This window comes from Seriola dumerili, unplaced genomic scaffold (assembly GCF_002260705.1).
Source record: "Seriola dumerili isolate Sdu_G_001 unplaced genomic scaffold, Sdu_1.0 BDQW01000449.1, whole genome shotgun sequence".
Classification (NCBI taxonomy): domain Eukaryota; kingdom Metazoa; phylum Chordata; class Actinopteri; order Carangiformes; family Carangidae; genus Seriola; species Seriola dumerili.
Window position 1 is genome coordinate 6151436 of NW_019174704.1, and position 10439 is coordinate 6161874.

The 10439-nt window shown below is 40.2% G+C and overlaps 1 protein-coding gene across 4 annotated transcripts in view; it reads left to right on the plus strand.

Annotated features, from left to right (window-relative positions):
- Positions 1 to 9350, plus strand: part of ltbp3 (latent transforming growth factor beta binding protein 3) — a 34568-nt gene extending 25218 nt beyond the window's left edge. For 2 of the 4 annotated variants that reach the window (XM_022762388.1, XM_022762389.1), the window contains 11 exons: positions 255 to 383; positions 666 to 836; positions 1128 to 1208; positions 1498 to 1626; positions 1780 to 1917; positions 2002 to 2142; positions 5793 to 5921; positions 7540 to 7701; positions 7802 to 7891; positions 8023 to 8151; positions 8302 to 9350. In XM_022762388.1, coding sequence (XP_022618109.1) covers positions 255 to 383; positions 666 to 836; positions 1128 to 1208; positions 1498 to 1626; positions 1780 to 1917; positions 2002 to 2142; positions 5793 to 5921; positions 7540 to 7701; positions 7802 to 7891; positions 8023 to 8151; positions 8302 to 8453 — 1451 coding nt within the window. In that variant the 3' untranslated portion in view covers positions 8454 to 9350. The remainder of the gene's footprint in view (positions 1 to 254; positions 384 to 665; positions 837 to 1127; positions 1209 to 1497; positions 1627 to 1779; positions 1918 to 2001; positions 2143 to 5792; positions 5922 to 7539; positions 7702 to 7801; positions 7892 to 8022; positions 8152 to 8301) is intronic. The other 2 variants (XM_022762391.1, XM_022762390.1) reach the window with 2 other exon arrangements.
- The last annotated feature ends 1089 nt before the right edge of the window (positions 9351 to 10439 follow it).

Genomic DNA, 10439 nt, shown 5'->3' on the forward strand with positions numbered 1-10439 from the left:
GTCTTTTGTCTTCTTTACAATAAAATCAGGATAAATACTCACTCAATACTGACAGGTGTAATCTAGACACCTGCGATGGACACCACATCGGCTGATATTTAAAATGTCTGAATATATATCGATATCGATATCCAAATGTTTTCTTACTTTACTCTGAAAAAAAAAATGTGTTTAAAAAAAAATAACAAAATCTATTTGTTTGCAACTCAGATGGTGTTTGGATTGAAACAAAGCCTGTGCGATTTCCCTTTCAGACATAGACGAATGTGCTGCAGACAGAAGTCTCTGCCAGCCCTACGGTTCTTGTGAGAACAGACCGGGCTCATACGTGTGTGCCTGCAATCATGGCTATGTCCTCTCAGAGGACAAACACAGCTGTGAGGGTAAGACTGCTCTGATTCCCTTCTGCTTTACTCTACACCCAAATTCATCCTGCCTGTCCCAAAACCAACAACATTTCAGTTCAAACCCAAACCAAGTCTGAAGTCCTTTAAAACCAAACATTTATAGTCATTAGTCATAAATTACCAGATCCTATATTCTATGAGTGAACCAATGACATTAACCAAGATTTGAAAGCAGTAAATTAAAAGCCCTTTTAAGGTAATTAGATTAATACATCAAATCCTCTGTTCCCCTCACATTCACCACGTTTGCTCCTGCAGCAGTTCGAGTGCTGACAGATGAGAAGAAGGAGTGCTACCTGAACCTCGACGACACTGTGTTCTGCGACAGCGTTCTGGCCACCAATGTCACCAAGCGGGAGTGCTGCTGCTCCATTGGCGTGGGATGGGGAGACCATTGTGAGATCTATCCCTGTCCTGTCTCCCAATCAGGTACATGTACATTGTACTGTGCACATATGCAAGTAAACTCACATTGAAGTCATACAGTAGTTTAGTGATGGTTCTGTAGCTCAGTGTGTTGAATATATCCCGTGGTAAAGGGCTGGAATGATTGTTGCTCATTTTAAGATTGCAAATACTTGTGCCGACAACATTATAGGGAATTTCTGTTGCATTCATCAGTGCTAAATACATTTGTCTTAAGTGTCACCTCATTATTGTTGTCATATACTGTATCTATATCTTGTGTGCCGTTTATTAAACTCTTCCTTCATCACCTAGCCGAGTTCCACTCCCTGTGTCCAAATGGCTATGGTCTCTACCATGAAGAAGGACTCCAGTACAGCCTGCCTCTCCTCCATGGTACATATTATCTAACTTTTATATTAACACACACCAGAGCTACACAGTGCTAAAATATTCTTGTATCGGCACCAAAACTCATTCTTCTTCATGATAGCAGTAGCACCGGAATTAAAAACTGTACCTTTGTACTTATCCTTGTCCAAGTACTGTGTGCTGTCAGTTGTTGTTGTTTACAGTTGTAGTCACTCATGAGACTGGTAAACTGTCCCTCCCCATAAATAACCCCTGCGGCCTCATCAGCTGTTCGTCTGTTACTGAGAACAGATTATTCCTTCCTCACCTGCAGACATCGATGAGTGTTCTTTGTTTGCTGATGAAATCTGCAAGAAGGGTCGCTGTGAGAACACGCAGCCGGGCTACGAGTGCTACTGTCAACGGGGCTTCTACTACGACAGCAACCTTCTCGAGTGCATTGGTAAGTGGTTCAGTACACAACATTAAATGCTAATTCAGAGGTTTCTTACAAGAAATGCTGTAAAAGCTTTGTTTGCATTTTAAGGCAGAGCAGTTTTGTAGACACTTCATAACAGATTCATGTTACTCTTTATGGTTGTATGGTCTTCCTCAGATGTGAACGAATGCCACGATGAGTCTCTGTGTACTAATGGTCAGTGCATCAACACCGAAGGCTCCTTCTACTGCAACTGTAAGCGGCCTTGGACTCCAGATTCCAACAAGAAGAAGTGTGTGATGGCAACAGTAGCAGGTGATTAAACTATCATCCTCTCCCATTTATCTAGGTACTGGAGGAATTATCTCAGAAACTGACCTTGACCTTTTTGTTATACAGATGTGAATGAGTGTGAGGACCCAGCCAACTGTAAGAATGGGCATTGTGTGGACACTCCAGGGTCGTATTACTGCATCTGCTCTCCGCCCTGGACTCTGGCCACTGACCGTAACAGTTGCGTTACTCCTGAGGAACAGGCTGGTGAGTGCAGACCCTCTGCAGCGGGAGGGTTACGAAGAGCAACAAGGCAGTGGTGGGCAACAGCAGAAAAGAGCGAAACAAAGAAATCATAGTGTTAGCTGTCTTTGCTTGTGGGAGGCAGTACATATATATGAGACAAAACTGATTTCAGTGCCAAAGAAGGTGAAGGAATCTACTAACCTTTTTGTAGATGAATTGATCATACAGATCAATATGAGCATGCTGAATCAGTTTCTAAATTTCAAGTGGCTGAAGAGGGTTTTTTGCAATCTTGTTTTATCACTCTCAGTCTGTAGTTGACATTGTTAAGAAGGTACATTACAGACATGAAAGTATCTCATATACTTTTGCAAACCGTGACGGCAGGATGATAATGTTGCAGCAAGTATTATGGTCATCCTGAGCTATACCATACAAACCGCACATAGTCTCACATAAATATATTAATAAATATATTTCTGTAAACCAGTTGAGAATAGAAATTTAAGTTACTTAGTAATTGACAAATAAACATACAAATTATACAGATAAAATATACATATTGTAGACTATCACATGATTGTTTGTTTATGCAGTTCAGTCCTTTATTTTAGCTTCATTAAAAATATAGGAATGCTTGAATGAAAAAGTGATGTTAAAAATATCCTACATATACCTCCACACCGAGTGGCTCAGGATTTATTAAGTCTTATTAATATAAATAATAATTGTAATTAAGTAATCTGTCATTTCTGCCTGAATTGCTGGTGCATTAGTTATCAAGGAGAAATGTATATTTACATCCACAAATGGCCCCTGATTGAAAGTGGTTACTTTGTTCTAAATTACATATAAAGGGTTTTGTGACAGTGATTCCTAAGCTTTCAAGGACCAAAGTGCTGAAGCTACGTGCTACTAGATATAACTTCTACACAAAGCACTGGCTCTAGTTCTGTGGCTAAACTCCTTGATAGGATTGGTCTACCCCCTCGTGAATTGTAGCATAGGTATGCCTGCAGCACAGCTGGGTTCCTCCTGGTGGATGATGGATGATACCTTGACAGATGTGATATGGAGGAATGGTGTAGCCTTCTGAATCCATGTGTTGAGATGTTGTTGGCCAAACGCCATGTTGGAACAAAGGAGTGGTAGTTGTTATAGTTGCTTCATAAAAACTGAAAAGAGAAGTGGGCTGTCAGCTGGTTACCACATCACTCTGAAGAGCATCAGATACCAGACAGACCTGGTTGACCCAGTCATTGAGTCAGGGTGGAGAACTCGTCATGGCCAGATGTTGGGGACATGCACTTAAATTGCACCCTGATTAAAAAAAAAAGCAAGGCTGCAACAGCAGAGTGGTGATGAAGAATGACTTTCAGGTGGCTACACTATGACCATGTTGCCAGACCTTTTTTGTATGAAAAGTGCGTGTGTGTGGTGCACTTTTGCTCCCTAGTTCCCTCTTCAACTTGTTCTTCAACAAGTCTGTGTCCATGTCAACTTTTTTGTTTGTCATAGTTATGGACACAGCTGAGTCGAGATTTTATCCTTATAGTCTGTGACGTCCAATATAAGGTAGTTTGCAGCTGCGTCTGGAAAAATTGGGACAAAGATGAGTACAGCAACGTTAAGACTGGGTCTGTCCCACAAAAGGGAGGACTTCTTCCAGGTGACAGGGGAGCAACAGCTCAAAGTGGAGAAGTTAAAGATCTTTACAGGGACCTCTGGTTACCTTCCTTCAAAAGCCGCATTTGAAAACCAGTTGCGTCACAGCGACGCGACGAGGCTGCCCCATTTTCAAGGCTCTGTCAAATGTAGCTAAGAAATGCGTCTTTCGTTTCCCTGGCAATGACAGATCTAACTGGTCGATCGCTGTGGCTCAAACTATCCCAAGATTCATTGTGCGCCAGTGATGAATCTGGATGAAAGCATATGGCGGACTCTGCAAATAAAACAGCGACCGAGGATTAAATGAGGAATCCTCCATAGACCAGACTGTCTCATTTCAGTTCAGCCTTTGTGGTCTATGGAGGCCACACCTTTGAAGACCGTGTCATCCAAAGGATGTGGCCCCTGAATTGAGACACAGCTATTGGCTTTATGTGAGTTTGGATAGAGACTCGAGTTTGGATACAAGCTGTCAAAATGGGATTTCTGTGGCTGCGACTCAGAAGGACCTCTATATCAAACTGCTGCATCTTGGCTGGAGCCATTTAAAGTGGTCTGAGGCCTTAGAAATCTGAAGTGGAAGAGATGCAAATGGGGAAAATCTGTCGGATAATATCTCTCATCTAACCTGTTAGTTCGGGATAATTCCTGGGTTCTTGAAAATACGAAGTATGGACGCCTCTGATCTCCCTGTTACCACAGCAACCATGACAGGGTGTCATGGTTGACAAAATTACTAGAAAATTGAAGGGCGGATGGACACCCACAAGCTTAAAACCAGCTTACTTTGCCACATGCTTTGGCCGTCAACCTGTAAATGTGAGAAGGGGTTTGGTGATAACTGTTCACTGAACATGAAGTTCAAACTGGATTACAAGCCTAAGGGACTGAATGAATGTGAATACAGCTTTGTCCTGTGCTGGCCGAGGCCTCTGCCTGGGTTTAGAACTGTTGGACATGTAGAAGAGTAGGAAAACCCAGTAGGTCTTTATTATGAACATGCCCAAATACCTACTATAAGTAGGATCATTGTTCACACATGCTTCACAGGTTATTTTGGTGTAGTGACACCAAATTTAGTTTTATTCATTCTCCAAGAAAAAGCACAAACCAAGAGCAAGGCTATGAAGTAAAGAACAGGAACATCTAACAGCAAAGCTGAGCCAGTGTCCCTTATCAGTCGGCTGAATTTCACTCCACCACACAGATCTAATCCTTATCCAAGAATCCACCAGCTGTTTTATGTCACAGCCCACAGCAGCCTACATGGCGTTATAATTCATTTTCTCTGCAAATTGCCTGCAAACATCTTGACAGATAAAGATTCCTCAGTTGATTTGTTGCTGCAACCAAGCTTCCTGTATTGCCCTGCAGCCTTTTTGCATGTAGCGCAGCGTGGTTGCATGTTAACTAGAGACCAGCTGCAGTACGATGCATGACTAAAGTTCAGTGTCTCATTAGTTTTACAGGTGAAGGAAATATGTTGCATGCAACATTTATGGTAGAAGCCTAAACAGAAGGCAAACAGGATATAAAGGTGATGGACACAATAACAGTAACCACTGTACAAAATTATCCAAGGCAGTACAATATCAGTGCAATAAATGCTGCATCTGACGCTTGAAAGTTTCAGTTTTTGTTGGATTGTGTCAGAGTGAATTCATGAATTTCCCCTAGGGGATAAATAAAGTATGTATCTCTCTAAAGTGGTGTTTATTCAATTTTCTTTTCCAGCCTTTTCTAAGGCTGAATCATAATATAATATAATACAGTATAGAACAAAAACACCACTGGACACAGCCTCAGCAATCATCACAGAGTTGGTAACTTACAGTCTCAGCCAAAACTGAACTTCACAAAGGGAGTATTTATTTCAGGACTATTGTATTGAACATGAATGAATTTGTACAAGCGTTTTTGTTACTGTGTCCATCACCTGTCAATAAGAGCTGGCCCCAAGCAGATGTTCATACTGTAACCAGTGTCTGTGGTGCCCTTTGCAGATGTGAATGAGTGCCAGGACCCCTCGTACTGTAAGAATGGGAGGTGTGAGAACACGCCCGGCTCCTTTCACTGTTTTTGCGACCCTCCCCTCACCTTCAGTGCAGCGCTGAAACAGTGCGTCTATGACGGTGGGTAAAAAAAGCGTCAGCTCACCTGAGCCTGACCAATCAAAATGAGTTCTGGCTTACCTCCACATCTGCCACTCATGTTGCTCTTTTGTAATTCCTCCCAGTTTGTGTCCCATCTGGCCGGTACTGGCTCTGTGTTCTACCATTTCCCCTCTTACCCACTTTATAGAGACAGTTTCCCATTCAAGGAGAGATACCACTTTGTGTAGTTATTAAAAAATACACATTGAATGTACGCATCCATCACACATAAACAATATCAGAGTCTGTCCAGTGTGAGAAAAAAGTGAATACTTTTTTTTTTTTCTGTTTTTGTGTCTTTTGTTTATGTTATGTAGATTATTAAAGGGAATTGTTCTGGTAGAGAAAAGACAGACACAGCATTTTAAAATCAGTTCATTTAGTGGAGAAGGGCCTAACTAGCAAAAACAAAAAATGACACTGAACACTTTTATATTTGATTTTCACAATTGTAGAAAACAAGGAAGTCTACTGATCCAAGAATAACTGAACTGTACATCTTCATTGTGATGCAACACATGCCACTTTTATGTCGATCAAACAGCACTGCAAACTGCAGCCATGTTTTATTAGTAAGCACAGTGAATGGAAGATTGGTAACAGGAAAACAGAGTTTTCTGCCTAGAATTACTCTGCAAAACTCTTTAACCATAGGTCATAGACTTTTGAGCTTCCATTTACATCTACATCTGATCTCATCATCGTCTTACAGCAATTCATCTTTCACTGGAAACAGGGAGGCTACAGGAATTTCAGATGATCAACCTGTCACTTCTCATAAATGTTATCAGGTTGCCAGATACACTGCACATATTAATACATGCACATACTCTACATACATTTACTATACAATGAAATCTTACGGACGTGACATGACTTAAAGTATGATAGTATTGTAAAACTGGTTCTCATTTGTATACATCACATGTTTTGTATGAATTTGGCAACATGATCACTTGTCTGTAGATTCTAATGGTTGTAAGCGCAAATCAATAATTTAATTTAATTTATTTATTCATTTAAAGCATATTAGCTTCCATGTGCCATGACCAGGTCTCTATACTGTACAAACAACACACTGGATTTAGTTCTTTTTCTGTATTTATTACTTACAGAGGGGATATACTGTATGGCTACTGTAGGCTATACAGGTATCTACTTTATTATGGGGTGGACTCATTTCTACACTTTCTACATCTATCACCTCACAGACAGTGTGATGTGATGATTTTCTTCCAGGGCAAATACTGCATACTTCTTTAGATTTTATCATTATAAACATCAGAATGTCCAGTTTCACATGCTGTATACACTTTAGATGACATTTATCTTAAAAGTTACAAATTTATATACAGTGTAATTTTTGTGTGTGGACTTTCCCCACTGGCTTGCATAACACTCTTTTACTTAGAAAATATGATATTAATCTTAAAACTCAGGACAGCCTGGATGTGGTTTCCTGTACTTAAACTAAGTACTGTAATGCAAATGAAAGAACTTTATGTCAATCTGATAGTCTATATCCTTATATTTTACCTTTAACTACATTTAACTTTACACTTCATGTCTGTTTTTATATCCTCCTTTTTTTACCCAGATCGTACTGCAGCCCACAAGGACGTGTGTTTCCTGCAAGTTGACGAGGGCTTGATCTGCAGCGAGCCGAGAAACGGCATGGTGGTGACCTACTCGGAGTGCTGCTGTCACTACGGTCGTGGCTGGGGGCCCGAGTGTAACACCTGTCCACCCAGAAACTCAGGTGTGCAAACCGGAGTCTCGACTGGCCCTCTCAACTGCGACTGCTGACAACCACTTTTCTTTTCTCTTGAAATATAAACCTGTTTACTCCTTGTGTTCAGAGATGTTCAGCCGTCTGTGTGAGATGCATCTGGAGACTGAGTCTGATGGGGAGCAGGATTTCCTGGCTGCCTTCGCCAACTACAACCCAGGTAGAACCATACAGCATCTTTGTTGTCAGTATACAGTCGTAAGTCAGACATTTGTCTCCAACCAACGCTTATTTACTTATCTCTCAGTGTCCCACATTTTCTCTTTTCCTCTTCCTGTTTGTCCATAACAGGCGACAGCTCAGAGGAGGATTCAGATGAATGTAGCTGTGCAAATGGCCGCTGTGTCCGCTCCTACCTGGGCACCATGTGTGAATGTAACACAGGCTTTAGGCTGGACCACTCCCGCACCCGCTGTATAGGTTTGTCGGTTTTACTTTGTTTTTTTCATTTATTACTTATTATATTTCAAGGAATATACAGTAGCCAGTAGTGGTACATGCACAGACTGATATGTCTGTGTATCCACAGCTTAAATTTATTGATGAGTGCTTGTGATTGTTTTCTTTCAGACATTGATGAGTGTGCAGAACCCGCAGCTCGTGTCAGTCCGTGCAAGAACGCTCGCTGTGTGAACACTGCCGGCTCATACAAGTGCTTCTGCAAACACGGCTTTGTGGCCACACGCAGGCCAAACATATGCATCCGTCGCAGAACTCGGTAACCTCTGTGTGTCGCTCTGTTTATACCTGACTTAAGTACGCAACACACACAAATACCCCACACATGCTGTACATACACGTCCGTCTCACAGGACAAACATGGGACTGTGTGTAGGCAGTGAACCTAAAAACATGCTCTCATCCGGAGCCAAATCATAGGAATGGCTCATATGATAGAACATAACATAACATCAAAGCAAAGAAATAATCAATACAGACAAGGAATATGTTTGTTTGTTAAACATTTTTGTAATTATTGTTTGTTAAACTGTTTTTTGTTAAGATGAAATTGTGCATTTTTGTGATTTTTTTTTTTTCGTCTTTTGATCTCCCTGTTGCATTGATCTTTCAACTCTAACTATAACTCTCTGATCTCAAGCCACCTCTTGTTTTAATAAGGAAATATGTTTCAAAGGTCTATCTGGTTCTCTAGTTGTCTACTTCAGCCCATTTAATATTTGTATACTGTAGGAGTGCCACAAGAACTTTTAAATGTTATGGTATTCCCCGTTACATTCCCACTAGTCCACATTCTTTAATGTCTAATTCTAAATTGACGTCCTCTGAGTTGTATTTTCTAAACACCCACTGTTGATTTTGTGTTATTGTACAGTTGTCCGGTGGACTAACAGTTACTGTAAGAATGGTCCCTGTCCTACCCCTGTTTATTTGTTGATGTTGCTGTTGATATGAGAAACCTGAAGTTTTTGTATAATTTGACATGTGCACCTAAGTGGACTTTAAGCTAGAAAAAAGGTCATGCACTTAGCAATAAATATAGTGGGAATATTTGCTTATTCCAAAAAAAAGAAAGTTTGACATCTTTTGTCATATTTGCTGCATTAAAGTATTTAGAAAACCAAAGACGCTGTTCAGATGAGAAGAATTTAATAAAAAAAAAAAAAAGATGATGTCAACCAGTCATGGATTCGTTTTTCTTTTGTTTTGAAGCATTAACTTTTGTTTACACATACACTGGCCTCAGAAAGTATTTGGTCAGGGATGTGACCAAGAACCCAGCGGCTTCAGAAATCCTCTGCAGAAATGGGAGAATCTGCCAGAAGGACGACCACCACAGCAGCAATCCATCAATCAGGCCTTTATGGTAGAGCATCTAGAGGGAAGCCACTTTGTTGCCAAAGGGGTTTCTACAAAGTGGTGAGGTAAGGGTCTGAATACTGTTGTCCATTTTTGATTTGTAATCATTTACAAATCAATTTTATCCATTTGAAATTAAATCTACAAACAATAACAATAAAGTGTGCAAAAAGTGAAGGGGTCTGAATATTTTCTGAAACCACGGTATGAAGACATTCTAGTTCTCATACAGTCAGGTTAAGAACTGTGGATGAGTCAGTGTTGCCTTTCAAGCATAAAAAAGCAAATAAACAGCAAGTTTCCATAGATCTAACATGGGATTTACCTCTTTACTCATTTGTACGATACTTCAGTAGAAAAATCTGTAACAATCATCAAGGTTTTCTTTTTGTCAAATTTTTGGTTGTTACCTGCTGTTTAAATAGTTTTAAATTTGTAGTTTTGAATGTGAGTTCTTTTGCTGCTTTGCATACATCCTATAGTAATGCATGGGCATTTTAAACTTTAGCTATTCTGCAGCAAAAAGAAGCTTTTTGTTTTTACTCTAGGATTCAGCTCTCACCTTAAACAGAAAGGTTTCAAATACTAAAATGGAAGGAAATTTGCCCTTCTTTCACTGCTGCAGATTCTTATTTCCTGTAGATGTTTGTCCCTACAGGGTTCTAATATACTAATGTATAGCTGTTTCTTAGTTTATTGTATTGTGTAGTTCTGTTGTCTTTGTTACTGATTATCTCTTGTGACTGCTTCTTGTTCTCAGGTCTCTCTTGGAAAAGAGATTATAATCTCAATGAGACTGTCTGATTAAATAAAGATTATATTAAATGAAAACACTGTATATACAGTTTATGACATGGTATTGTGTAGGGACAGAACACCAAATCAGGCTG